This window comes from the organism of the source record quoted next, unplaced genomic scaffold, assembly GCF_019419815.1.
Source record: "Pyrus x bretschneideri cultivar Hongxiangsu unplaced genomic scaffold, Pyrus_bretschneideri_v1 Contig49, whole genome shotgun sequence".
In the NCBI taxonomy this organism is placed as follows: domain Eukaryota; kingdom Viridiplantae; phylum Streptophyta; class Magnoliopsida; order Rosales; family Rosaceae; genus Pyrus; species Pyrus x bretschneideri.
This window is the reverse complement of record NW_025999786.1, coordinates 1,236,945-1,263,812: the sequence shown is the minus strand read 5'-3', so window position 1 is coordinate 1,263,812 and position 26,868 is coordinate 1,236,945. Positions and strand designations below refer to the sequence as shown.

Genomic DNA, 26,868 nt, shown 5'->3' with positions numbered 1-26,868 from the left:
AAGCAACCTGCAAAACAGAGAACAACCACAAGCAACCCTTAAACTGGGGGTGGGCATGTCAGCTAATGGGTATCCGACGGTCAAATTAGTAAGTAGTTTTAGACTCGAGCAATGGGCAAGAGAATAAGAGTATAGAGATTGCTTACTAGAAACAAGCCTTAGATAGGTGTACTTATACCGTTTGGGGAGAAACTTTTTTAGGATAGAATCCTCATTCTAAGCCAGGAAAATCATAGAGGATATCTAGATGTAGATATTGCACCTTCATAGGAGTTGTGATTACTTGCGACACGGCGCATGCCAATTCCTAGATTGTGGAACCACCAAGACTTACGAGAAATTTGATTGTGTCTATATCCAGATTTGATTTCGTGTTTTGCGAACAAGCATGGTCATACTAGTAGAGTCATTCAGACTTCGCTTATTACCCTATAATAGAGTGATGAGCACCTCTGCTCCCATTTAGTCCAGCTCCACTTGGAGTTATTAAGTCCATGATCGGACTTCTGATGTAACGATATTCAGATTAGCCTTACTCCATCCCTAGAAAATTATGGTCCAACAGAGATGAAAATCCTCACAACTAACAAAATATATAAATCATGCCATGGCATTTAAAATCAAACCAAAAAAACATAATCCACAATTGTAAGCAAGAAGGTTAGCCCTTGCGTTATGATCAAAATGTAATTCGACAACAACTTGATAACATGGATTAATTATTTCATAATAAATAGCTACGCCTTCTGTTTATATGATCCAAAAATTTACGTAAGTACACGTCATTAGGCCTGGCAAACGGATCGTGTCTGTCGTGTTCGTGTCGTTTTCGTGTAACACCTGTTATCTTAACAGGTCGTGTTGTGTCACACCTGTTATCTTAACGGGTCCTTAACAGGTCGGGTCACTTTACCCAACGGGTAAAGTGACTTGACCTGTTATGACCTGCTATGACCCGTTAAGAAAAATGTATTTTTTTTCTTAAATTTTCACATACCACACATTGCCACATAAATATTACTTCAAAACATTAAAACACATTTATCGTTTAAGTACTACATCTACACTTGAAAATAAGAGCCTAATAAACAAACATCCATACACTACTAGTCTATTACAAAATATTAAATGTGCAAGGATATGCAAAATGAAAGAGTTTTTGTTTTCAAGGTTGTGAAGCCTTTCTCAAAAGTTTAAACCTTGCCAATGGAACTCAAAGCTTGCATATTATTCATTTTACAAAATTCTCAATTTTCATCGATGATCATGACATAAGATTTTGTGGTATCCACTAGTGTAAATATTTTAAATTGAAGATCGAATTCATTCATTATATTCATAAAGGGTCAAGGAGTGTAACTGTAAAAAAAATCATTAAAATCGGAGTTAAAATAACCGTTAAATCGTGATCTTTTGTTGATAACCGTTGAAAAGTTTTGTCTCGTTACTTGATCTCTGAATGTTTGTTTTTTGCGATTTTTGGCATATGCGATCTTGAAGCATATATAAACAAGTTTGATGGTTGAAACGTTGAAATTATTTTTGTAGAATGCGTGTCCAATCAAAACGATAGATTCACTAACACTTAGAGTTTATTTATACTTTCATTAAGTATAACATAAGATTTTGTGGTTTCCACTAGGTTAAATATTTTAAATTGAAGATCGAATTCATTCATTGTATTCATATAGGGTCAAGGAGTGTAGCTGTAAAAAATCATCAAAATTGGAGTTAAAATAACCGTTAAATTGTGATTTTTCGTTGATAACCGTCGAAAAGTTTTGTCACATTACTTGATCTCAGAATGTTTGTTTTTTGCAATTTTTGGCGTATGCGATCTTGAAGTATATACAAACATGTTTGAAGGTTGGATCGTTGAAATTAGTTTCGTAGAATGCGTATCCCATCAAAATAATAGATTCACTAACACTTGAGAGTTTATTCATACATTCATTAAGTATAACATAAGATTTTGTGGTATCCACTAGTGTAAATATTTTAAATTGAAGATCAAGTTGGTTCAATGTATTCGTATAGGGTCAAGGAGCGTAACTGTAAAAAATCATCAAAATCGGAATTAAAATAACCGTTAAATCGTGATTTTTCATTGATAACCATCGAAAAGTTTTGTCCCTTTACTTAATCTCTGAATGTTCATTTTTTGTGATTTTTAGTGTATACGATCTCGAAGCATATACAAAAAATTTTGACGGTTGGATCGTTGAAATTAATTTCGTAGGATGCATATCCCATCAAAACGATAGATTCACTAACACTTAAGAGTTTATTCATACTTTTATTAAGTATAACATAAGATTTTGTGGTATCCACTAGTGTAAATATTTTAAATTGAAGATCGAGTTCATTCATTGTATTTACTTAGGGTCAAGGAGTGTGGTTGTAAAAAATCATCAAAATCGGAGTTAAAATAATCGTTAAATTGTGATTTTTCAATGATAACCGTAAAAAACTTTTCTCCCGTTACTTGATCTCTGAATGTTTGTTGTTTGCAATTTTTGGCGTATTCGATCTCGAAGTATATACAAACATGTTTAATGGTTGGATCATTGAAATTAATTTCGTAGAATGTGTATCCCATCAAAACAATAGATTCACTAACACTTAGAGTTTATTCATACTTTCATTAAGTATAACATAAGATTTTGTAGTATCCACTAGTGTAAATATTTTAAATTGAAGATCGAGTTCATTCACTGTATTCACATAGGGTCAAGGAGTGTAGCTGTAAAAAATCATCAAAATCAGAGTTAAAATAACCGTTAAATCGTGATTTTTCATTGATAACCGTAAAAAAATTTTCTCCCGTTACTTGATCTTAGAATGTTTATTTTTTGCAATTTTTGGCATATGCGATCTCGAAGTATATACAAACATGTTTGACGGTTGGATCGTTTAGTGTCGTAGAATGCGTATCCCATCAAAATAATAGATTCACTAACACTTAAGAGTTTATTCATACTTTCATTAAGTATAACATAAGATTTTGTAGTATCCACTAGTGTAAATATTTTAAATTGAAGATCGAGTTGATTCAATGTATTCGTATAGGGTCAAGGAGTGTAGTTGTAAAAAATCATCAAAATCGGAGTTAAAATAACAGTTACATTGTGATTTTTCATTGATAACCGTCGAAAAGTTTTGTCCTGTTACTTGATCTCTGAATGTTTGTTTTTTTCAATTTTTGGCATATGAGATCTCGAAGTATATACAAACATATTTAACAGCTGGATCGTTGAAACTAGTTTCAGTAGAATGTGTATCCCATCAAAACAATTGATTCACTAATACTTAAGAGTTTGTTTATACTTTCATTAAGTATAACATAAGATTTTGTGGTATCCACTAGTGTAAATATGTTAAATTGAAGATCAAGTTCATTCATTGTATTCATATAGGGTCAAGGAGTGTAGCTATAAAAAATCATCAAAATCGGAGTTAAAATAACCGTTAAATCGTGATTTTTCTTTTTATAACCGTCAAAAAGTTTTGTCCCATTACTTGATTTAGAATGTTTGTTCTTTGCAATTTTTGGTGTATGTGATCTCAAAGTATAAACAAACATGTTTGACAGTTGAATCATTGAAATTAGTTTTGTAGAATGCGTATCCCATCAAAACAATAGATTCACTAACATTTAAGAGTTTATTTATACTTTCATTAAGTATAACATAAGATTTTGTGGTATCCACTAGTGTAAATATTTTAAATTGAAAATCGAATTCAATCATTGTATTCATATAGAGTCAAGGAGTGTACATGTAAAAAATCATCAAAATTGGAGTTAAAATAACCGTTAAATCATGATTTTTTTTTTTTATAACCATCGAAAAATTTTGTCCCATTACTTGATCTCAAAATGTTTGTTTTTTTCAATTTTTGGCGTATGCGATCTCGAAGTATATACAAACATGTTTGACGGTTGGTTTATTGAAACTAGTTTCGTAGAATGCGTATCCCATCAAGTTCAATGGTGTGTGTGTATATATATATTTATTAAGTAGATTTAAATCTATTTATTTTGTATGTATAATTGACGGGTACAAGGAGTAGTACATCACGTGTCATTATGAAAATAGTGGGATATGTGTGATAAAAAGTTAATAACTTAAAAAAATAAAAATTCTCACCACTTCTATTAAAACACATGGTGTACTATTTGTGTTTCCATTACAATGAAAAATTTCTCAAGAAAAAAAGGAGAGAGAGTGGTAAATGACGTACACGTGTCAGGAACACAGTTGTCGAATCTTATCCTAACAATAACAAGTGCACACTTGAGAGACCACGGTAGAAAAACCCACCCTACTAGTAGCAAGCAAAATTGAAAATACCACTAGAACCCATCTTTCCCTCTCTTTTTTGTTTCATTTTCAGCTTTTTTTATAATTTTCATTTTTCTCTTCCTTTTTCTTCAAAGGGCGATATGATGCATATTAATTATTATAGTTTTTAGGGGTATAAAATTTAATTTAAAATTTAATATATATATATATAATTATTATAGTTAATATTTTGGGGGTATAATTATTATAGTATATATAATTATTATAATTATTATAGTTAATTTAATATATATATATATTTATTATAGTATTTTTGTAGGGTTATAAAATTATTAAATTAATATTCTGCTTATCGTGTATCGTGTTACCCATGTATATACCCGAACCAACCCGTTATCTTAATAGGTGTTTATCGGGTTACCTGATAAGGATCCGATTCGTTATCGTGTCGACCCGAACACCTATTAATTTCGTGTCGTGTCGTGTCGGGTTATCGGGTCGTGTCAGGAATTGCCAAGCCTATACGTCATGCAACTGAATAGGTAATGAAATACCAACAATCATGTAAAACAGTTAAAATTAACATGAATTAATATAATGCAAGGGGACTATATGTGATATCAATTGAACAACAATACATACAAGAACTAACAAAACTGAAACGATGTAAGTGCAAAAAACCATGACATCAATCATTCAATCTAACAATATTATATGTATATATCGATTTAGAATAGACTCGTATACATTTTAACCATACAATCAAGGGACCTGATACCAACTGTTAGCATTATATGATCATACAGTCAAAACATAAAAAATAGAAGAATGGAATTTACTTGAAAAAAGCTTCAGAAGCCATTGAATCAAGTTGAACTCGAGTGAATATGTAACGACCTGTCCTAAAATTTACGGAATGGAATAACAATTTTGTAATTTCACTATGATTGGATTAGATATATTGAAATGTTTCTTTTTGTCTTAAATTGTGTGCCTTGTGGAGCCTATTACTTTTGGTTTGTCCCTCGGCCCAAATCCTTCATCTCTCTCTTCCCTTACATATTTCTCTTCTTCCCACTTAATCCCCCGACTCCCCCTCTTTGCAAGCTCTCCCTCTCTTCTCTGAGTTCCACTCACACAACCACAACCACCACAACCTGGATGTTGGATCTCGAACCCCTGGCTAAACGTGGAACTCCACCGTGACAATCGTGGTGCATACTCCCCCGGCGAGCTCCAATGGCTTTTGAGGATTTTTCGACTTAGGTAAGCTTCTAAAAACCCTTTAGATGTGTTTTAAGGTTAGATAGAAGCTTGTTTTAAGTTGTATATATGTGTTATCCGCATAAAATAGCTCGGAGTAGCTTTTTCCAATTTCCGACGAGCACCGCCACTTTCGAGGCATTTTTCGGCCAAACTACGACGAGTTAGCCGTCGTCCATGGTACCATTCTCTTCATCTTGTTGAGAACTACAACTTTCATTTTTGAATTACTTGATTTGATTAAGTATTGAAGAGGTTAAGAGTGTTTGAATTTTTGCCCAAAAACCGGCCAACCCCTAAAACTGGATCGACTCGACCCAAACCCTCAAACCCACATCCAACAAACCAAACCTTTGAGCCGGGCTGCCAAGCCCAAACCCATATTTGCAACCCAGGCCTTCGGCCCATTAAACCCAAGCCCAAGCCCAGATACCAAATCTAACCCAAAAACCAAGCCCAACCTAGAACCCAAACCTGACCCGGATTCGACTCGACGCAGATACCAAATCTTAGTTTACGACCCCTCAAGTTTTGTGGTTTTCAACATTTGGTACATGAAGTTTTTTTCGTTCCAGAGTCATACTCAAAGTGTTAATTTTAGGACAGTCTCATACATCTGTTAGTTTGGCTGTTAAATCAGCTGTTAACTGATGACGTGGCCCCTACATGGATAATGACCGGGCATCATGTGTCTATACGGGGCCCACGTGAATATTAAAAAATAAAAAAAATTTAAATTTAAAATTTAAAAATAAAAATAAAAATTTAGGCGCATTCACCCATTCCGCCTCACTCCCTCTCTCTCCCTTTTCTTCCCTACACCATCCTTCATTTCCGTATTCCCTCCTTACACCCTCCTTCAATTCCATCCCCATCACCTCCCTCTACTGAAGCTGCAACCAAATTAGATTCTATGTCGACCTCAAGCCCCGAGCCCCTATGCTCGGGATTAGGTGCAGACTCCGAGTCGCATTGTGGTTCAGTGTTTTGAAGCTCATCTCCTATATAAGGCAACAGTAAAGTGTCGTCTTAGGGTGAAATCGAAGGCTCATTTACCTTGGAAGCATCTTCCTCGTCGGCTTCCATGGCAGTAACTGAAATTGGAAATCAAAGATTGAAAACCCTAAAATCCAAAGAGCTAGGGTTAGGGTTTTGAGATTCTGGTTCCCCTATAAGGCTATATGTCATCGTTTAATCGTTACACAACACTAATGGCATGTTTACGAGGTGGGTGGGTGTGCGGGGAGGGTGAGTGCAAAGGAGAAAAGGGAAAGTGATAGGGGATCGGGTCAAGAGGATGGTGGCTCGGTGCAATATGGTGGCGGAGTGAAAGGTCGCTCGGGTCTCACAAGGTCGGAGAAAGAGAGAGGGCGGATGGGGTGGGGTGTGCAGGGAGGGTGAGTGCAGAGGAGAGAAGGGAGGGAAAATGAGGGGAATGGGTGGGTGTGTGGGGAGGATGGGTGCAGGGAAGATAAGGCAGAGAGAATGAGGGAGGGGGTCGGGAGGGAGAGGGAATAGGGTTGTGCCCAAAATTTTGGTTTTTTTTTTAATTTTTTTAATTTTTAAAATTTTTAATTTTTAATTTTTTTAATTTTTCTAATATTCACATGGGCCCTATATTGACACATAGTGCCCAATCATTGTCCACGTGGTGCCACGTCATTAGTTAACGGCTGATTTAACAACTAAACTAACGAATGTATGAAACTGTCCCAAAACTAACACTTTAGGTATAACTCTGGGACGAAAAAAACTTCATGTACCAAATGTTGAAAACCACGAAACTTGAGGGTAGTAAACTGAGATTACCCGTTTTGAAATGTTTCTTTTCGGCTCTTAAATTGTGTGCCTTATGGAGCCCACTTCTTTCGGTTTGTCCCCCGGCCCAAATCCTTCATCTATCTCTTCCTTCACAACTCTCTCTCTCTCTCTTTTTCCCTCACATATTTCTCTTCTTCCTACTTAGTCCCCCGACCCCCCCTTTTGCAAGCTTTCCCTCTATTCTCTGAGTTCCACTCACACAACCACAACCACCTCAAACCACCACAACCTGGACGTTGGATCTCGAACCCCAAGCCAAACGTGGAACTTCACCGTGACAGTCATGGTGCACATTTCCTCAGCGAGCTCTGGTGGTTTTTAGGGATATTCCGACTTAGGTAAGCTTCTAGAAACCCTTAGGATGTGTTTTAAGGTTAGATCGAAACTTGTTTTAAGTTTTACATACGTGTTAAACGTAGAAAATAGCTCGGAGTAGCTTTTCCCAGTTTCCGGTGAGCACCGCCACTTTCGAGGCGTTTTCCGGCCAAACTACGGCAAGTTACATCTTGCAAGGTACCATTCTCTTCATCTCATTGAGAACTACAACTTTCATCTTTGAATCACTTGATTTGGTTAAGTATCGAATAAGTTATGAGCGTTTGAAGACCTGAAACCGGGTCGACTCAACCCAAACCCTCAAACCCATATCCAACAAACCAAACCTTTGGGCCAGGTTGCCAAGCCTTAAGAGAAAATGTTTTTGAACTCCAAAGGCAGTTCAAGTGCGTTTTTAGGATTCATCTACATTTTTATTAAGGATTGATTGCAAAAATATTTTCACCAAAAAACTTTCAATCATTTTAAAAACACTTCTAAACGAACCTTAATTTCTCTATCATGATGTTTAAATGAAGGGTAATGATAGGGAAACTAATTTTTTAGACCAAATTTTATAAACCACCTGACATGTTTGTTCATGATTGGATTATTATTGAAGTGTTGATTAATGTACTTATTTTCAATTGGTGACACATTATATGGTTTACAAATTTAGTCTAAAAAGTTAGTTCACTTAGCATTACTCTTGAAAGAACTAAGAAAAAAGTTTTCTCACAATCTTTCTTCAAAAAGTTGAATTAAATTAAGAATGACCAAAGTACCTCTAAGTTTTTTGTCAAAATCGAAGAATTTGAACCGTACTTTCTAAATGAAATAAATCATTGAAATTTTAGCAAGATTGTGCAAAGGGTAACATTATAGAGACTATCTTCTTGAATCATATTTTTTAGACCATATGATGTGGTCTACAAAATAATGTAAAAAATTATGAACTCCCTATCATTTTTCTTGTACGGCAAAACCAATACGAACTCAAAGCCTCTACAATCCTTCTCTTCGCGCCTTTTCCGAATTAATCAATTTTCTTTGTTCATAAAAGATCATACAACCAAGAATGATGTGTTAGAAAATAATTTGCCGACTATAGTCCACATTTAAAGTAAGGAAAATAATTTATGCACATCATTTTTTTTTGTCGGGAGTTAAAGTAGGAATGATCGCAATTGAAGATAAGATGAGAAAAAATAGATGATGGTGGTTTGGACATGTGAAACAAAAATGTACATGCACTTCGGTTAGAAAATGTGATTATAAGATAGAAGCACAAGATAAGAGGGGTAGAGGAGGACCTGTGAAGACTTGGAATGAGACTTTAAGAAAAGACATGGAATACTTGGAACGAACAAAAACCTTAGTGTAAAACCAAACACAGTAATGTTTTAGAATTCATAAAACCAACCATATTTTGTGAAATGCTTTTTATCCAAAATGGTCATTGGGATTGGTACAACTCCTCACTTTGGTCCTTGAAATTTAAAATCGATATAAGTGGTCCCTGAGTTTGTCCACTATCAATTATTTTGGTCATTCCATGAAAAATCTCTATTAAATAACGATCAAAATGACAAAAATGAATTTAATAAATAATAGGCCTCAATAATTTGACAAAAATATAGGGTATTGTTGTCATTTTATCCTTACTTAATGAAAATTCATGAATGACACACCCCGACCCAGAATGTCCACCTGGATTTCGAATCGAGCTATGCTGGCCGACACCAGGAGGGTGACGAAGCCATAAAGTGTAGTGATGTGGAAATGTGAGTAAATTTAAACCTAAAAGTGCCTAAATGTAAGAGTGCTCTAGTGAGCAGGAATGAACCCATTCCACACATGATGTCAAAGCATAAGTAAAGTACAACATATTGGATTGAGAATTATACCATCAATAGTATTCCCACATCAACATTTTGCCAGAAATCATTGGCGACACGAAATCTCTGCCACTAATACCTGGAAGGGCGAAAAATAAGGGTGAGTTGGCCTAAAAATAAAGTTTCATAAAAATCTTTTTGAAAACATTATAACCCCTCGCTGTAAAACAAGTATAGTTTCCAAAATATACATACTACGTATTGTATGAAAATACTTACCGTAGCCTATAATATCTCAAGAATTCAATACGTCACCAAATTCGTAAATAGGCATATAACTTCTAGTAATCACAATATCTCACAAAAATAAACATATCACATAGAGTGCTCACCAACATATGCTGACACATGAGTTCATGCTCAGGTATTCTGACATGAACAAGACTGAGTGTAATAATGATTTACGCTCTAGTACTACAATCACGTAAAGATTGGTGCTATGCGCATCACATAAGAGTCCTAATTGCCTATAGCAATCTAGGACAAAACTGGTACCTACAATGGATCCAAAGTGAGCATACGGTGCGATGTGAACATACACGTGAAAGACTGGCCCTGGCCTGGGCGAGTCCTAACACCAATGCAGCATACAATGAGCAGATAATGTAAATATGATCATGCAATGGTAAATCAATAATTCAATAACCCTAGTCAATGAAATACTATTCATAACCATAAATACTATTAAAGCATCCATACTAATATGCATACATATGCATCCCGTAGGACGTAGTATAATTGCATGAATTTTGTCAATAGGGTAATTTTATATATGTTACCCTAATCTAGGTGTGATGTAGAAATTTTTTTTTCAAATATATTAATGGAAACTAACAAATATATATACTATATAGAAGAAAAGGCCCACTCACAAATCATGTCATTGGGTCGAACCCGCTTCATGGGCATCGATGATCCTTGCAATGCGCTTCACCTAGAAACGAGACCATTTATGTAAATATATAATGTACTAACTGTGTAAATGTGTTTTCGTACAAAGTACAACTAATAAATAAACTATTTTAAAATGGTAGAATTTTGGAAAACGGAGAGCAGTTCAAATTCGGATTCGGCACGTCGAGAAACCTAAGGAGGGACCCCGAGTTCCTCCACGCGCCGGTCATCATGTACGCCACATGCCTTCCTCACGATTTCCAGATTTTGCATATTTTCTTCCCAACTTTCAAAGCTCATCTCGAGCTTGATACTTAACCAAATTCAACATAATTTATATGGAAATGAAGTTTAGCATGAGAGGAACAAATCCATACCAAGATTAGGCTGAGTCGTGGTCGGCGTTGGCCGAAAAAATAACCTAGAAAGTGGCCTGACAGCCATGGCCTAAATTTTCCAGAATCTGGGGAAGTTCTTCATTGAGATGTTTATGTATCAAACCTCACCAAATAAGACATCCAGCGTCACCATTACTTCTGAATCATTATAGGAGGAAGGGCATAGGTGATCTAAGGCTTACCTTGATCGAAGAACTGGAAATATCGTCGGAGTTCGTGAGATTGGGTGGTGATGGTGTTGTGCATCAGTGAACCGAGAGGGAAAAGGACGAGAGAGAAAGTTTGTGAGGGAAGACGACAAGATGAAGGATGAGGTGGTGTGATATTGCTTGCCATAATGGCCATCGTCGTGAGTGGTTGGAGATGGTGTTGGCTACTACAACTTCTCGGTGTTTCACTGAAAGAAAAGAAAGTTAGAGAGAGGTCGAGAAAGAGATGAGAGGGAAAGAGAAAAAACAGACGAGAGAGACAGAGTCGTATGGTGACCTGAGGACTCGCCGGAGTACGCTAGTTATATGTGGCTAGCGATGGTGATGGCCATTCTCTACACTTGCAAAGAGAGGTAAACGGGAGGGAGTTGAGAAGAAGCATCCACGTTGATTATGATTTGTTGCGAGGCCTGCTACAAATGGTTGGTTCAACTGAGCTCGTCGGAGAACGTAACATACGGCGATGGGGCTCGCTTGCCCTACGTTGCACAGAGAACACAGAGAGAGAGAGAGAGTTCGAAAATAGGGGTGAGGGATGAGAGATGAGAGATGAGAGAGATAAACAGGGCCAGTCCAGAAATGTTTTAGGCCCAGGGTGACGCCAAAAAATGTGCCCTCACTTTATATAAGAAAATTATTTGTTTTCACATGTAAGATAACGATAAAATTATACTTAGAAAAACACTTCAAACTTAATAATTTATAAATATGGAAAAACTAATTTATTTTGTATCGTGAGAAGGAAACAAAAAAACTTTGGGTTTACAAGTAGATAGATATGAGTTTTGTTTTCTATCTGAACTTTTAAAGTGTTTTTGTATAAATCGTGAGGTGTTTTTTCTTATTTACTAACCTTGTCAATATGAGACTAAAAAAATAATGATGTTTTTGAGTCTTTAGTTGATATACATAAGTAATAAATGGGTACTAAATTAAACTTTTTGATGACATGTCATATAATTTACAAATTTGGTCTAAAAATTTGGTCAACGCATGACTCTTTGTTGAATATTAGACTTGAATTTGAATAAATGTTTAAAAATAACAACCCATATAGCTACTAACTAAAAATAAATTAACCAAACAAAAATTCGTAAAAATTGAAAATAATAAACACGCACTTAGCATTTCGAACTTAGGAGCTCTCATTAATTTTAAAACCATTGATTCAAATTAAACTTCTTGATCATTTAGTCAAATTTTATATATTTATACTCTTATAATGAAAAGAAATTTGTAAAAATTAAAAAAAAAAATAAGCACACATGGTGTTTTGAATCCAAGACCTCCTCATTAATTTCAAACAACAAAACCACCAATTCTGGTTCAATTTCTTTGCCAGAACCAAATTTTATAAATTTATACTCTTATGAAAACATATGTAAATATGTCACCTAATAATTTTGGTGCCCCTAATTATTTTGGACCCTGAACGATCGCCCTGCCAACACTGGGTCTGGACTGGCCCTGGAGATAAAGGTGAGGGAATCCGAGAAAGTGTGGGAGAAGAAGTGACACAGGGACAAAGGGATAGGAGACCCACGTGGGTGGGTACCACCATGCAGAAAATCCTACACGAAAAATATTAAAATGCCATTGAACATCTTAAGTCCGTAAAATTTTAACCGTAACTCCAGTTTCGATTCCTTTTGCACCTAGGCATTCGTACTGTTGAGTACTTTGAGAATACGATAAAATAGTAACTCGCACGTGTCACAAAAAGATAGCCAACGAAAGTCAACGATCTCACCTTTAGGGGCATTTTCGTCAATTTACTCTTTTAAATTTAATAAAATCGTAAAATTAGGGACATGTTGAAATCCTAGGGGGTGAGGTTGAATTTTTTTTAGTCTTGGTTATATATACATTTTGCTCTCAAATCCCACAAAATCCACAACTTGTTGAAATCCTCCAAAATCTTAATTGTTTTAATACACTTAGATTTGAATGAATTTTAAAATCCTTTAAAATCTTTTAATTGACTACACCTAGATTTAAATGAATTCTAAAATCATTTAAAATATTTTAATTGACTACGCTAGAATTTTAAAATCTTTCTAAATCCTCTCAAATCCGAATTTCACTACAAACCCACACATAAAATAATCCTCTCTTCCAAGTTCCTACATCCAAAATTGCCTTGCAAGAAAATGGCGATTTCTGTTCAGACTGCTCTCTCGTTCAAATCCCTCATCATCCCCGAACCCATCAAACCTCATAACTACCACCACTCGGAGCCCCACCTCCGAACCCAGAAACCCATCTCGGCCGTCCATGCCGCCGACCCTTCAAAGTCCTCCGAATCACCCTTCAAACCACAGCCCAAATGGACGCTGGACAGCTGGACGGCGAAGAAGGCGATGCAGCTTCCTGAATACCCAGATCAGCAGGAGCTGCAGTCGGTTCTCAACACCCTCGAGAGCTACCCGCCGATTGTGTTCGCCGGAGAGGCGAGGAGCTTGGAAGAGAAACTGGGTCAGGCTGCTAAGGGGCAGGCCTTCCTTCTTCAGGGCGGTGATTGCGCAGAGAGCTTCCAGGAATTCAATGCTAACAATATAAGGGACACCTTCCGTGTGCTTCTTCAGATGGGTGTGGTGCTTATGTTTGGTGGCCAAATGCCTGTTATTAAGGTCATGGCTTTCCTCCCTCCTTCTTTCTTCCATTTTATTATTTTTGTTCTTCTAAAACCAACATGTATTTTAATCATTTCTGTTTAAATATTGAGCTTTTTTTTTTTAAATTTTTGAGGAGGCATGCTGGGATTTGTGTTCGTTGGGTTATCTGAAATTTTGGTTATGGGCGTATGATTGTTTTAGGCCTTTAAAAATAAAAATTAATTGATGAAATTAGAATGCATTGGTAGGTAGAATGCTAATTGAATTTTAAGAACCAAACTCGTTAATGATACATTGTTGAGGATTGGGATAAGGCTTTGTTGATTTTGATTGAGGACTCGGGTTCCATCCGTGTTTCAGAGACGCTCTATTGGGAGTTTGGATACTTTAGTAGTTTGAGGACCTTAGTCTTGGGATCTTTGTTCTTCCACACGTTCTAAGAGGAAGGAGAGTAAGGCTATGAAAGGAGTCCAACCACCAAGCCTTTATGTTTCATTTGTCTCGCCTGGTCCTTCGCCCTCTTCTGGGTGTGTTAGATTCCAACATTTTCTCCCTCGTTGTACTCAACTTTGTTATTCTCCAATAATACAATATTGTCTTTCATAAAAATAAAAATAAAAAGAACCAAACTTGTTATTTGTCATTTTTTTTGATATTTTGGTTCCCTATGGTAGAACTGTAATCTTAGAAATGAGTCATGGTAAAACTTTTCTAATCTGTAATTATTCGCCATTGAGTTTTAACTGATTGATATAATAATTATTAATGTTGGTGAGTTTGAGTGACATAAATTATGGCTATGATAATTTAGGTAGGGAGAATGGCTGGCCAGTTCGCAAAGCCAAGATCAGATCAATTTGAAGAGAAAAATGGTGTCAAGCTGCCTAGTTACAGAGGTGACAATATCAATGGTGATGCATTTGATGAAAAAGAAAGAATTCCGGACCCCAGCAGGATGATTAGGGCTTATTGCCAATCTGTGGCAACTTTGAACCTCCTGCGGGCATTTTCAACTGGAGGGTATGCAGCCATGCAGAGAGTCACCCACTGGAATTTGGATTTTACAGAGCATAGCGAGCAAGGGGATAGGTATGCTTCTTGCTCCTTTATAGTTTCAAACTTATGTCCTCACTATTTAGCAACCACTTTGTGTTTCACACATCATCACATATGATATCTTAAATAGACTTTTTTTTTAAAGTGGTGCTGAATATCAGTGAAGTTCCGGATAATATAATTCATGCTGGAAGGCCCCGAAAGCCATCTAGTGATGTGGGCTTGATTGTTTTGATGACCTCATTTAGGTGGTTGAGTCCTTTTTCTACATCTAGCTTAACTGCGTATGTGTATGATAACATGAGAGTGCATTCTTTAGTATTCCAAACATGCCCTAGATCATTTTATTAGTTTGTCTTGAGCCTCACACTTAAGTTTAATGATGTTTTTTAATAGAGTAGAATTTATTATGAGCGGAGAAGGGAACAAATAGTTGAGATGACAATGAGGAAGTACGTTCCGTACTTGAATAATGTTTCAACATGTGTATTTCCAGAACTTACATACCTTGACTTCTGTGTGGATTAGTTTGCAGTAGCTTAAGAGTTCAACCGAGTATCTTCAATTTCAGTACTAGGGAAAAAGTTTAGGCTTAACCATAAAATTGACCTGGCTCAATAGATACCGCGAGTTGGCTAACCGGGTGGATGAGGTCCTTGGATTTATGGCTGCTGTTGGACTCACAGTTGACCACCCAATCATGACCTCAACAGAGTTTTGGACATCTCATGAATGCTTGCTTCTGCCTTATGAACAAGCACTTACTAGGGAGGATTCTACTTCTGGGCTTTACTATGACTGTTCTGCTCACATGCTTTGGGTTGGGGAACGCACCCGTCAACTCGATGGTGCACATGTGGAGTTTCTGAGAGGAGTTGCTAATCCCCTTGGCATCAAGGTATCCTGCACTTCTGCTTTCACTTATGCTCTAAAAATTACTTCTTTTTTATTTCTGATACTAAATTCCTTTTCATTTGTTATTTTGTATGAACAAAATTAACGCAGTTATTTATGATGAACTTGGAAGTCTTAGTTGAATAACTTGGTTTGTGACCGTGAACCTGATAGACATATTTCTGTTTCTCCTACCGGAAAATGTAGGTGGTGTATGATAGATTGTATTGTGATGCAGGTGAGTGATAAAATGGATCCACATGAACTTGTTAGGCTCATAGAGATCCTAAACCCCAAGAACAAACCAGGAAGAATAACCATAATTGTGAGAATGGGAGCTGACAACATGAGAGTGAAGCTTCCTCATCTGATCAGGGCAGTTCGTGGAGCTGGTCAAATTGTCACTTGGGTTAGTGACCCTATGCATGGGAACACTATCAAAGCTCCGTGTGGACTCAAAACTCGTTCCTTCGATGCAATACGGGTATGATGTCATAAATTTACACCTTCACACTTGCCACTTGTTTTCCTTGCGCAACGGTTTTGAACATAGCACAAATTCACTATTCTGTCAAAATGTGCACAGTCAAGTAAGTCTACCAATTTCTACCTTAGTTGAAAATAGATTTTTCACAAAAAAAATAAAAGTAAAAATGGAAAAATAACTGCATTCCGTGAAGTGAAAGGTATGATTTCATTTCCAAATAAAGTAATTTATTTATTTCTAGGATTTTATTTCACTCCATTGAGAAGAAAATGCTTGAAGTGCTGGCCATTCATAAATGGCCCGATTGATTGTTAGTTTGCTGGAAAAACTACCATTCAAATGCCTAATAATTTATTTTTGAGCAGTTGCTCTAATCATTGCACATCGTATGAAATGAATGAATCCGTGATTTGGTCAAAACGAATAAATTCCCTTCCGATGCGCTTGAACACCAACCACCATTGGTAGTTTTCTTTGCTGCAGTAACACGTCCAACTGTAATAGGAGCAATGATCGTATTGTTTTTTAACTCTCAGGCTGAGTTGAGAGCGTTCTTTGATGTCCATGATCAAGAAGGAAGCTACCCAGGAGGTGCTCATTTAGAGATGACAGGGCAAAACGTGACGGAATGTGTAGGAGGTTCACGAACTATAACGTATAATGATCTGAGTTCACGGTACCACACCCATTGTGACCCAAGGCTCAACGCTTCCCAATCTCTTGAACTGGCCTTTATCATTGCAGAGCGACTACGGAAGAGAAGGCTTGGATCGAGGCACTTTTCAGCCTCTGCTGTTATATAGGAGGTTCTGGTTTGTTTCTTACTTGAATGTATATTTAATGTATATTTGTTAGAAAACCATGGGGAGGTGTATGTATTAACAGTGTAAGATAAATAACGCATCGGAAAATACACGATGAAAGGTTCGGTTGGAAAGAGTTTGCTGCCATTTTTTTACTATTGTATGCCTACATAGTAATTTCGACACCTCCTTTGGAGATGCTCTAAATAGCAAGAGAAGGAAACAGGAATCAAATCAACTAGTTCCTCCAGTCGATCTGATTTTTAAATTTTAGATATTTAGTTTTCCTTAATCTCCTTATCCATATTTCAATAGACAAAAAACTCAAGAATTCAAACAATTCAAGTTAAATATGCCCTACTCTTCTCCCCAAGGGGTTCCATTGGGAATCCACATCTACCGCCACGACCGCAGCCCCACCAAGTATTCAGCCGTATCCACGTGAAACCTTTTTATCTCAGCATAATCTAAACTGTCCATATTTGATCCAACGGTGTCGAAACGCTGCGCACATAAGCAGCAGCACATACAGCGTTGCGCACTTGAGATTTTGCCAGAAGAGGATAAAGCTCGACCCCATCGTCACCCACACACAAACACAGAGCTCATTACTTTCACAACTCACACACACACGCAGAGATCACAACCATGGCGCAAACACTGGCAATGCCTCTGGCACCCTCCCTCTCTGTAATCTGCAATGGAAGGAACCTTAATCCCCTCTCCAACACCCTCTCCTTCCCAATCAGACCCCCCAATCAGGTAAATTTCACGTTTTAAATTCTGGGTCGAGCTCAAAATTTCATGGTCGAGCTCGAAGTTCATGGGTCTCGCCGATTTCCGCGCAGGTTGGCGGCTTGAGCATCAAATGCGTGCGTGTTGGCGGAGTTGAAATCCCCAACAACAAAAGGGTCGAGTACTCTCTTCAGTACGTTCATGGAATTGGGCGTACCAGGGCGCGAACAATCCTAATCGACCTCAACATGGAGAACAAAATCACCAAAGATTTGTCGGAAGAAGAACTCACCATTATCCGAGATGAAGTCTCCAAGTACATGATTGAAGGAGATTTGGTAAACCCTCAAAACTTTATACTTTTGCTCCCTGCCATTAGCGTTAGATGAGTTTAAATTTCGATATTTGCGTGGTAGATAGATTAGGCCACCTTCGCCTCTAACCGCAATCAATTGCGGTGGTTGGAGCAGAATGCCCCCTTATTTTGTTAGGGTTTCCCTTTTCATGCAATGGGATATTATTGTGGCGGTATCTCAAGTCAATCAATCACGTCCTAACTTTCACACGTGGGATTGCATGACTGGTTTGGGATATGGCCACCGTTTCCATTGGATGGAAGTTTTATTGGGATTGTTTTGGTGTTGCAGAGGAGGTTCAATGCCTTGAATATAAGGAGACTCAAGGAGATTCAGTGCTACAGAGGCATACGCCACAGTCAGGGATTGCCTTGCAGAGGACAGCGCACCAAGAACAACACTAGGACTCTGAAGGGTAAGAGGGTCACAGTTGCTGGAAAGAAAAAGGCCCGTTAGGTAATCGAATGGGTTTTCGATTCCTTTTGTAATTGGTAATGAATTCCATTGTCTGGATTTATGCTTTAGTATTAATACAATTGTTCTCATCGCGTTTGGTTGATCGAGTTGTGTTCTCGCCTTTGGAAATGTAGTTTGGATCATCAATGCATATTGAGCATTTTGTCATGACTGTGTATCTCGGTGTACTTGTTTGAGCTAAATTATCATAGGATTGTCAAATGTTGAGAAGGAAATGTTGTCTAATCACTTGATCACAATGCGAAGTAGATTCTTAACTTGTTACAATGCGATGAAATTTAATCACAAGCGATGAACTTGCTGGAATTGTTTACAGAATCCGGAGGCGTAGTTTCTCAAATCCTAAAAATCCTTTCACTAGCATGCTTCGTTGTTTTGTCCTGCTTGTACCGGAATTTGTACTCCGAGCTTTGTCATGTATGATGGGTTTGAAGTGTCAAGCATGTATATAACAGCTCATAGCTCTGCATGTGAGAAACCAAGCCTCCTTCTCTCCTACATTACATCAGGTAATCATGGTCGTCGTTGGCAAGAATACACACCGATTCGTTCTCTTTTAGTAATTAACGATCAAGAAATTGAATTGAACAGTTTTTACATCAGGTATCATGTACGAAGTTTTTGCTCTTTGGATTATATGTGGAGAACAGTTTATTTGACGTGAGTACTGACATCTTGTACTTATAATATTGATACCCATCGAGAGAAAGTACTACACATTCTGATATTATTTGCATTATACGTCACCGTAACAGTATACCTAATCACCATTTATTACATTATTCTCCCCGAGTAGAAAGTTTTAGTTGTGACGGAAACACGGATGGTACTTTACGTGTTTTTATGCAAATGGTGGAAATTTTTAATTTTTAAGTTATTAACCTTTTAACACACATAACCCATCATTTATATAAAAATACGTAATGTATCACTTCGTGTGACGATGACATCGAAAAACCTTTCCTCCACGTGATGCTAACTCATCATTAAGCTTTCCTCTACATGGCAAAATACAAACTCTGATCGCCAAAAGCGAAAGACATGCTCATAATGACATTCCCACCATCCTTTCGTCTTTTACTTTTAAGACATCATTTTGTGGAATGTCATCAAATTTTTTAAATTAAATTTGTAAATTAAATGATGTATCATCAATAAAAATATAAGCACGTTAATCGATACTTAATTAATAATTCAACATTTACAACCACATCATTTAGTTTATAAATTTGTTCTTTCTAGTATTACCCAACATTTTTCTCTTTACTTTCCGAAAAGCATTTTATCTCCATTTGATTTTTTTTTCTTTTTTTTCCACGTTTTTTATAAGAAAAATTAGGTTTTAATTCCTGGTGATGACATTTTATTAATTGAAACGGTGTGTCTTTCAAATTTTTTATAAAGTTCTTCAACTTCTTTCCACAACAATCATTATAAATTTAAAAAATTTCAATAAATTAAAAGGAAAATTAGTGAAAAAAGTTTTGAAACTTTTGAGTTTTAACGAAAACGATAAAATAAAAGGTAAAGTAAATAGTACCAAGATTGACTTTTTAATGTAAAAATGTGGTTTTTCGTTAAAGTAAACAGTATCGGAAACTTTTCGTTAAAATTTCCTAAATTAAATCCTTAAATTTCTATATTTTTGGAATCTACAAAAGAGAAAAGTGAGACAATATATTTTTATATTATGTACTTATGTAATGTGCACAATATTCTTTTAGGGTTTTTACCGTAAATGGTCACTGAAATTGATCAAACTCATCATTTTGTTTTCTTACTTTCAAAATCAATCAATATTGTTCAGACATTCATTACCCTACATCAATTTGGTCATTCTGTCAAGATTCAGTCAACTATTCTGTTAGTATGTATGCGAGACCCACAAATCTAATGGAATGGCGACAAGTGGATTACACAAAATAAGGGTTTTTATCACAAATTGTCCTTGACATTGATCCAACTTTTTATTTTGGTCCCTAAGTTTCAAAAATTGATAAATTTGGTCCCTGACTTTCAATACCACACGTCAATTTAATCATTCCATTAAAGTTTCGTCAATATTTTTTGTCCCACTAATCCAATCATATAGCACCACGTGGATTCATTATGAGAAACCTTTTTCTTTTCTTTTTTTTTTTTAAGATTTAAAAGTAAAAGTAAAATAAAAAACTAAAAACCAAAACTAAAGAAAAAAAGTGATCGTCGTCTTCATCAAGTATGCTACAAAAGAAAAAGAAGGCACTATGACACCACTAAAGTACTTGACCTCCTGAACTCACTCCTCATTCTCTCTAATTGGTTATAGTCCTATCAAATTTGAATTGAATTTGTATTTGATTTTATCGAATTTAGATTGAATTTTTTTTCCAATTGGGGTTGTGGGATACAAGAAAAATGTCAACGCGAAATATTCATCCATTGGTCCACTCTTAAAAAAATAGCTTGTTCTATTTAATCCACGTGGAGTCATAAATTGAATTAGTGAGATCACATCAGCACACAAACAAAAAAGATTGATGAAAATTTAATGGAAGGGTAAATTGATGTGAAAGTTAAAGACCAAATTTATTGATTTTTGAAACACAGGGACCAAAATGAGGAGTTTGATCAATATTAGGTGAGTCTCACATACAAATTAACAGAATAGTTGATGAAATCTTAATAGAATGACCAAATTGATGTGGGGTAATGAATGTCAAGGACGACATTAATTGATATTTAAAGTAAAAGGACTAAAATAATAAGTTTGATCAATCTCAAAGACATTTTTGTGATAAACACTGTTTTTATTCATAATATGCCACCCACATGCCAAAATTTTAGTACGCATAATACACGGAATATATGCCACATTGATAGATTTATAATAAATTTTGGAAATTGTTATTAGTGCTTCAAAATTTTCATTATACACTCTTCATAAGTGTATTTTTCTTTCTAATTATAAAAAATTTAAAGTGTCAAATAAGCTTTTTAAAGTACTTATAACAATTTCCTAAATTTTAACAATCTAATTGTAGGTTTTTTTTTTTCGTCTTACCTCAAGAATTTTATATTATAAAATAAACAATCAAATCGTTGAACTCTTTTACAAAATAACTTAATAAAATAAATGTCAAAAAGTATGGAGAAAACATTCATCTCCAATCATGTCACATCAAATAGACATTTGTATAAAATATCATAGAGTAAGTCATTTAATATTACAATTTAATAATATTTCTCGTTTAATAATATTCTTATTTATTTGTAATTAAAAAAATTTATATTCGATTCTGGCGAAGTGATTATTATTACTAATCTCTTATGAAACATAACGCTCTTCTGTATTCTTAATGTAGTTTATATCGTTTGTCCAAAAAAAGGTACACTGGCTTCCCAAATAAAAATAAAAAAAAGGTAAACTGCCCCATTTGATCCCTTGAATTATTACTTCAGTTAAAATTGATCCCCTAACTAGTTTTGTGATAAAACCCTAAACTATTTGAATAAGCCAATTAATCACTTTTCGCTAGATTTCTTCCACTATTTCATCAAATTCGTCATTCTTTCATCAATTTTTACTTGTTAATTATAACAAGCAATATAATTATGACATGTTGAGACAAAATAATGTGTAACAATATATAAGATGATCCGTTAAATGCTATATATTTTTGAACTATTTTGTGTTCATATGTCGAAACTTTATAATAGCTAATTATAACTAACAAGTAAAAATTAACAATGAAATAACTAATTTATCCCAAATTAATCTCGCAATCAAACAAGGAAGAGATTAACCGACTGATTTTAAATAATTCAAGAGATAATTTGCCAAACAAATAATTTAAATTTTCAATTTCAACTGACAGTTCAAAGAGTTGAACAGTAATTTACCCCAAAAAAAAAATCATAAAATACTTTTAAGACGGGAAAAAAGATTTGCAAAAATTTAAAATCAGTAAGGTTTTAGTTGCCAAGGTATTCTTAAGACAGGAAACAAGATTTACATGTCACGCAAGACGACAGACTTGAAGTGTGTACAAAACCCCCCTAACCCTATCCACCCTCCCGGTGCAACACATTTTATAATAATATATAATATTATAATAATATCTACACGATCACGTGCGCTACAGATGCTTGCCACGTCGGTCACACAAGCGGCTTGCATGCAGACGTTTGCGGGTCCCACATGGCTGGCAATAGGAACCTACGCCCGTTTACCCCAACCGCGTTGTAGCTCGCCCCGGTCGCCTTGTCCACCAGGACCCGACCCGGATCCCCAGAGTAGGCCCCGGTTCCGAAAACGCCGGTGCAGGCAGAAACCGCCTCGAGCGGCGCGCTGGCCGGCCCTTGGAAGTACCCATTGTTATACGGATTCGTTACGGTTCCCGCCAAGAGAGTGGCGATGTTTATGATCATGCCATCAACTCCGACGTCGCCGTTCGGAGCCACTAACGGCGGAGTTTGCGGGCCGTATATGGGCTGGTGAAAGGGCCAGGCGCATTGGCCGGGGCACTGGACCACCGAGTTCCCAACCCACACGTAAGCCGTCTTTTTGTCCCGGTTGGAGCCGTGGGTCCCGCAGCGGCTACAGAAACCGTCGACCACCACGTCACTGGCAGTCAAAACAACGTTGATGGCGTTCAACGCGTTGACTTTGCCGGCGAGGGCCACCAGGTGTCGGTTACGGAGGGACTTTCCGAGAGAGTAGGCCTCGTGGAGGATTTGCCTGCCGACGACGAGATTGGTGGCGCCGCCCCTGTACTTCTCGGTGGTTTTCCACCAGGAGGAGGCGGAGGGGAGTGGGGAACGCCGGGGGGCGAGGGAGTGGATGAAGTCGACGATGATGGACCGCTGGATAGGGGTGAAGCTGCCGTACCAAATAAGATTGACGGTGATGTTGCCCTTAAGAAGAGCACCGTTGTGGTACTTGAGCACCAGTGGCTGCTCCTCCACTAAAGCGCCAAAACCGGGCTTCGCCACCAAAAGCAGGAGCAAGAGAGCAGTGGCAAAATGGTAAATCGGATACATTCCGAAGGACGGTGAGGATTTTAGGCTTCTCTGGGGGAGTGGGGCGAAGGGGTAGACAGAGAGAGGGAGGACGATTTGGTGAATTTGGTTTGGGTTGGTATTTATACCCGGACGATAAGGAAGACAGCTGTAGAGAGCAAAGGTGTTACAGTCTCTGGCTTCCACGTGGGAGTTGGTGATTGGACCTAGAGGGCTCTGGAGACCCTTGGGTTTGCCAGGCTGTAGGATTTATCATGATAATGTTATTTTTATATTACATTTCTATATCATTTTATGTGGTATCTGATGTGATTCACATTATTTAAAAAAACCCTAGAAAAAGAAAAAGAAAAACTTCTCGTATACCACATCATTTAATTAACTAATTTATTAAATAATGAAGTAAATTTAAAATTTTGTTTAATTCAAATAATATGACTGTTTACATTAAATATCATTTAAATTTATATAAAAATATGATACGAATAGGAAGTGACCTGGGTGGTGGTATAGAGAGCAGAGAGGTTTGTTCCAGGCACTTGATGCTGACTTTAAGCCGTAGAGACTCGTGACCCCGCATGCGCCTAGGTATTCATGCCTATCTCTCACCTCTGATTTATATGGGGAAACTGATAAAAAAGTAGATATGTTGGATTATGTCCGTATTTTTGTTTAATTTATTTAATTTAATAAATAAACATAAAAACTATGTTTAAAAAAAAATGGTTGTATAAATGCTAAAGAGATTCTTATAAGAGTGAGATTCTTTTTAAATTCTGTCTTTACATATTTTTAGCATAATTTTTGTATCAAATATTATAAAACAAGATACTAAAAATATAAAGTGACGGAACGTTCATACAAAGTTCCTTTTTGTTTTTTGAAAGAGTGCATTTCTCAAATAGTTATGTCAAAGTTATATCATATTATATATGTGAAATTTTGTTTTTATTGGTTACGAAAAATATGAATCGACCTTAAATGATATTTCCAAATTCTTAGTAGTGTTGAAAGAGAAATTTTGAATTATGTTGAATGCCAACTCATGAATGTCGTTTATTTTTTATGCCTTAATGAGATTAAATTCTAAACAAGGGAGCTGTTGTCATATCAGTAGAGATAAATAAATTGAAAAATGTGATGATGTTTCTAAAGACTATTCTCAATTTTTAGTAAGTATAGAGTGTGATTTAAATTTTTTTTTTTGTACTCTCATTTTTTTTTATTTTATATTTTGTTATGCGTACTAGTTTCGAAACCAATTATAATATGGCATCTTTAATTTTGTGACATCTATCCAATTATAATGTACTTTAACACTTATCTTTGTTTTTTTTAAATAAACGATACTATCTATATTAAGAGAGTGAGAAAGAGGGTTAAGTCTCAGAATATGCTGCTTAAAAGGACTACAATAATGTGATTCAAATTCACTTTTTGTAAGAATTGAATATAAAAACTCTCATTTATTAATAAAAAAAATATAACTAGATTATAATATTAAGTGGTAACACTTATCTTTGTTATCTCTAATAAAGAAATTAATAAATTAAAAAATATTACATACTCATTTTGATCTTCTACGCATATTTTTTTAATTACTATATTAAATTCGTTTAATTAATTTATTCGCTAACTAGAAATAAAGAAAAATTAGATAAAAATTACTTTTCAAAAACGTACCAATGCAGTTGGTAAAAAGGACAGCAAGAAAATATTATGAAAAAAATAGGGGAGGGTAAAAAAATTTTGAAAGGGTTCATGGTACCTTTAATCTAATGACGTGCTATGTACATATCTCATTTTATTTTTTACATAATCTTTGTTAATTTTTATTCATTGGTTTTCTTTAATTTATCCGATTCGATAATGAAAAATTAAAAAAATGTGTGAAAAGTAAAACGGGATGTGATCTTTTACAAATTGCTTAAGGGGAGGGATCCTTATTTTTAAAAAAAAATGGGGACAAACTCCCCACCGTTAGATTAATTTTAATAATATTATGTTGTTAAGATTAAAACATAGACTATACAATCTAAACTAAATAATTTTATTAAAGTTAAATTCAACGGTAAATAGCGTGTTTCTATTTTTTCTAAAAAAATAAGAATCTCTCCCGTTAAGACTTTTATTCACCATTTGATAGGGCCCACCTAGTAGGCTTTCATGACACATAGAGGCATGACGTGGGCAGAAGACTGTCTTAGCTGGTGCATAATTGGAGAGAGTCAGAGTCAGAGTCAGAGAAGGTGTCGATAAGCGATGACATCACCCAGCTAGAAATGAGTAGAAGCTTTGCCTTGGTGCAGAGTTCGAGACCAAATTTATTCACTGCTTTTGGGATTATTTTAAATATTTTGCTCCCGCATGCATCATTGTTGCCACTGCAATATAATATAATTCGATATTTAGCATTGGTGTCGGCATGCTTTTGAGAGTCAAAATGACTTATTTGAAACGAGTTCTCGATCATATAACGTTTTGATCGTTGATGTTTTAGTTTGTTGAGAAGCCTCAATGACACATAATAATACATTATTGAATTAAGATAATATAATGATGGTAAATGCATTATAAAAAAGTTCAGCAAAATTCTAAAAAAAGTTGGCCATTAATAGGGTAGCTGGGTGAAGCCTAGCATCTAGATGGTTAGGCAGAGCCTATAGGCGGATTTAAGTAAATATTATACATCGTACAAACAAGATTTTCTTATACTTAAAAAAATACATAATTGTATTATGATACAAAAATTGTAAAAGAAAATGACATAAAAATTATAAAGTATTAATGCATGAAAACATGAGGAAGAATCATGTAATAAGTATTTATCCAAGTATTCAATATGTCTCTTACATTTTATTTAAAAAAATATAATACAAAAGCTATCGATTTTTTATGTAAATAAGAATCGTAACTTAGATGGATGTCTAGGCAAATCCAAACAGGATCCTAAATGGACTAGGTGGACGTCTAAACAAATTTAAGCTCCATTTATAAACATTTAAATATTTAAAAGTTAATCAGAACAATGATCAGTAATGTAATGTTTAAATGGAGCCTCGGCGACGCTAGCTAGCAGAAATTTTTAAAACAGTGGAGTTTAGATGCCTTGGAGCGGGACCCAGTGACCTAGTGTGGGAACCACATACACTTTGTTTGGCGCTTATGGGGTACGTTACGTACGTACGTGAACGTGGTGTTTTTTATATGGGTGGCACAATTCGGAAATGCGCAGAGGGTAAGCACCAAGTACCAACAACCAAGGTAAGGTAGGATAGATTCTGGTGCCCTACGGGGTGGTCCACAGTATTAGTACAGTGGCCTAATAGTAGGTTTTTGAAA

The 26,868-nt window shown here is 35.9% G+C and overlaps 3 protein-coding genes across 3 annotated transcripts; 2 read left to right on the top strand and 1 right to left on the bottom strand.

Annotated features, from left to right (window-relative positions):
* Positions 1-13,174: 13,174 nt before the first annotated feature.
* On the top strand, positions 13,175-17,091 carry LOC103936478 (phospho-2-dehydro-3-deoxyheptonate aldolase 2, chloroplastic). Its single transcript, XM_009346318.3, has 5 exons — positions 13,175-13,732; positions 14,529-14,806; positions 15,395-15,671; positions 15,906-16,151; positions 16,691-17,091. The coding sequence occupies exons 1-5, from the start codon at positions 13,253-13,255 to the stop codon at positions 16,955-16,957; spliced, it is 1,548 nt and encodes a 515-aa protein (XP_009344593.2). The 5' UTR covers positions 13,175-13,252; the 3' UTR covers positions 16,958-17,091.
* A 460-nt stretch (positions 17,092-17,551) lies between these two features.
* On the top strand, positions 17,552-18,672 carry LOC103936477 (30S ribosomal protein S13, chloroplastic). The gene is made up of 3 exons (XM_009346317.2): positions 17,552-17,719; positions 17,806-18,030; positions 18,340-18,672. The coding sequence occupies exons 1-3, from the start codon at positions 17,606-17,608 to the stop codon at positions 18,502-18,504; spliced, it is 504 nt and encodes a 167-aa protein (XP_009344592.2). The 5' UTR covers positions 17,552-17,605; the 3' UTR covers positions 18,505-18,672.
* Positions 18,673-22,461: 3,789 nt separating this feature from the next.
* LOC103936476 (protein EXORDIUM-like 2) lies at positions 22,462-23,632 on the bottom strand. Its single transcript, XM_009346316.3, has one exon. It carries the CDS (start codon positions 23,545-23,547, stop codon positions 22,666-22,668), a length of 882 nt encoding a protein of 293 aa, XP_009344591.1. The 5' UTR covers positions 23,548-23,632; the 3' UTR covers positions 22,462-22,665.
* Positions 23,633-26,868: the final 3,236 nt, after the last annotated feature.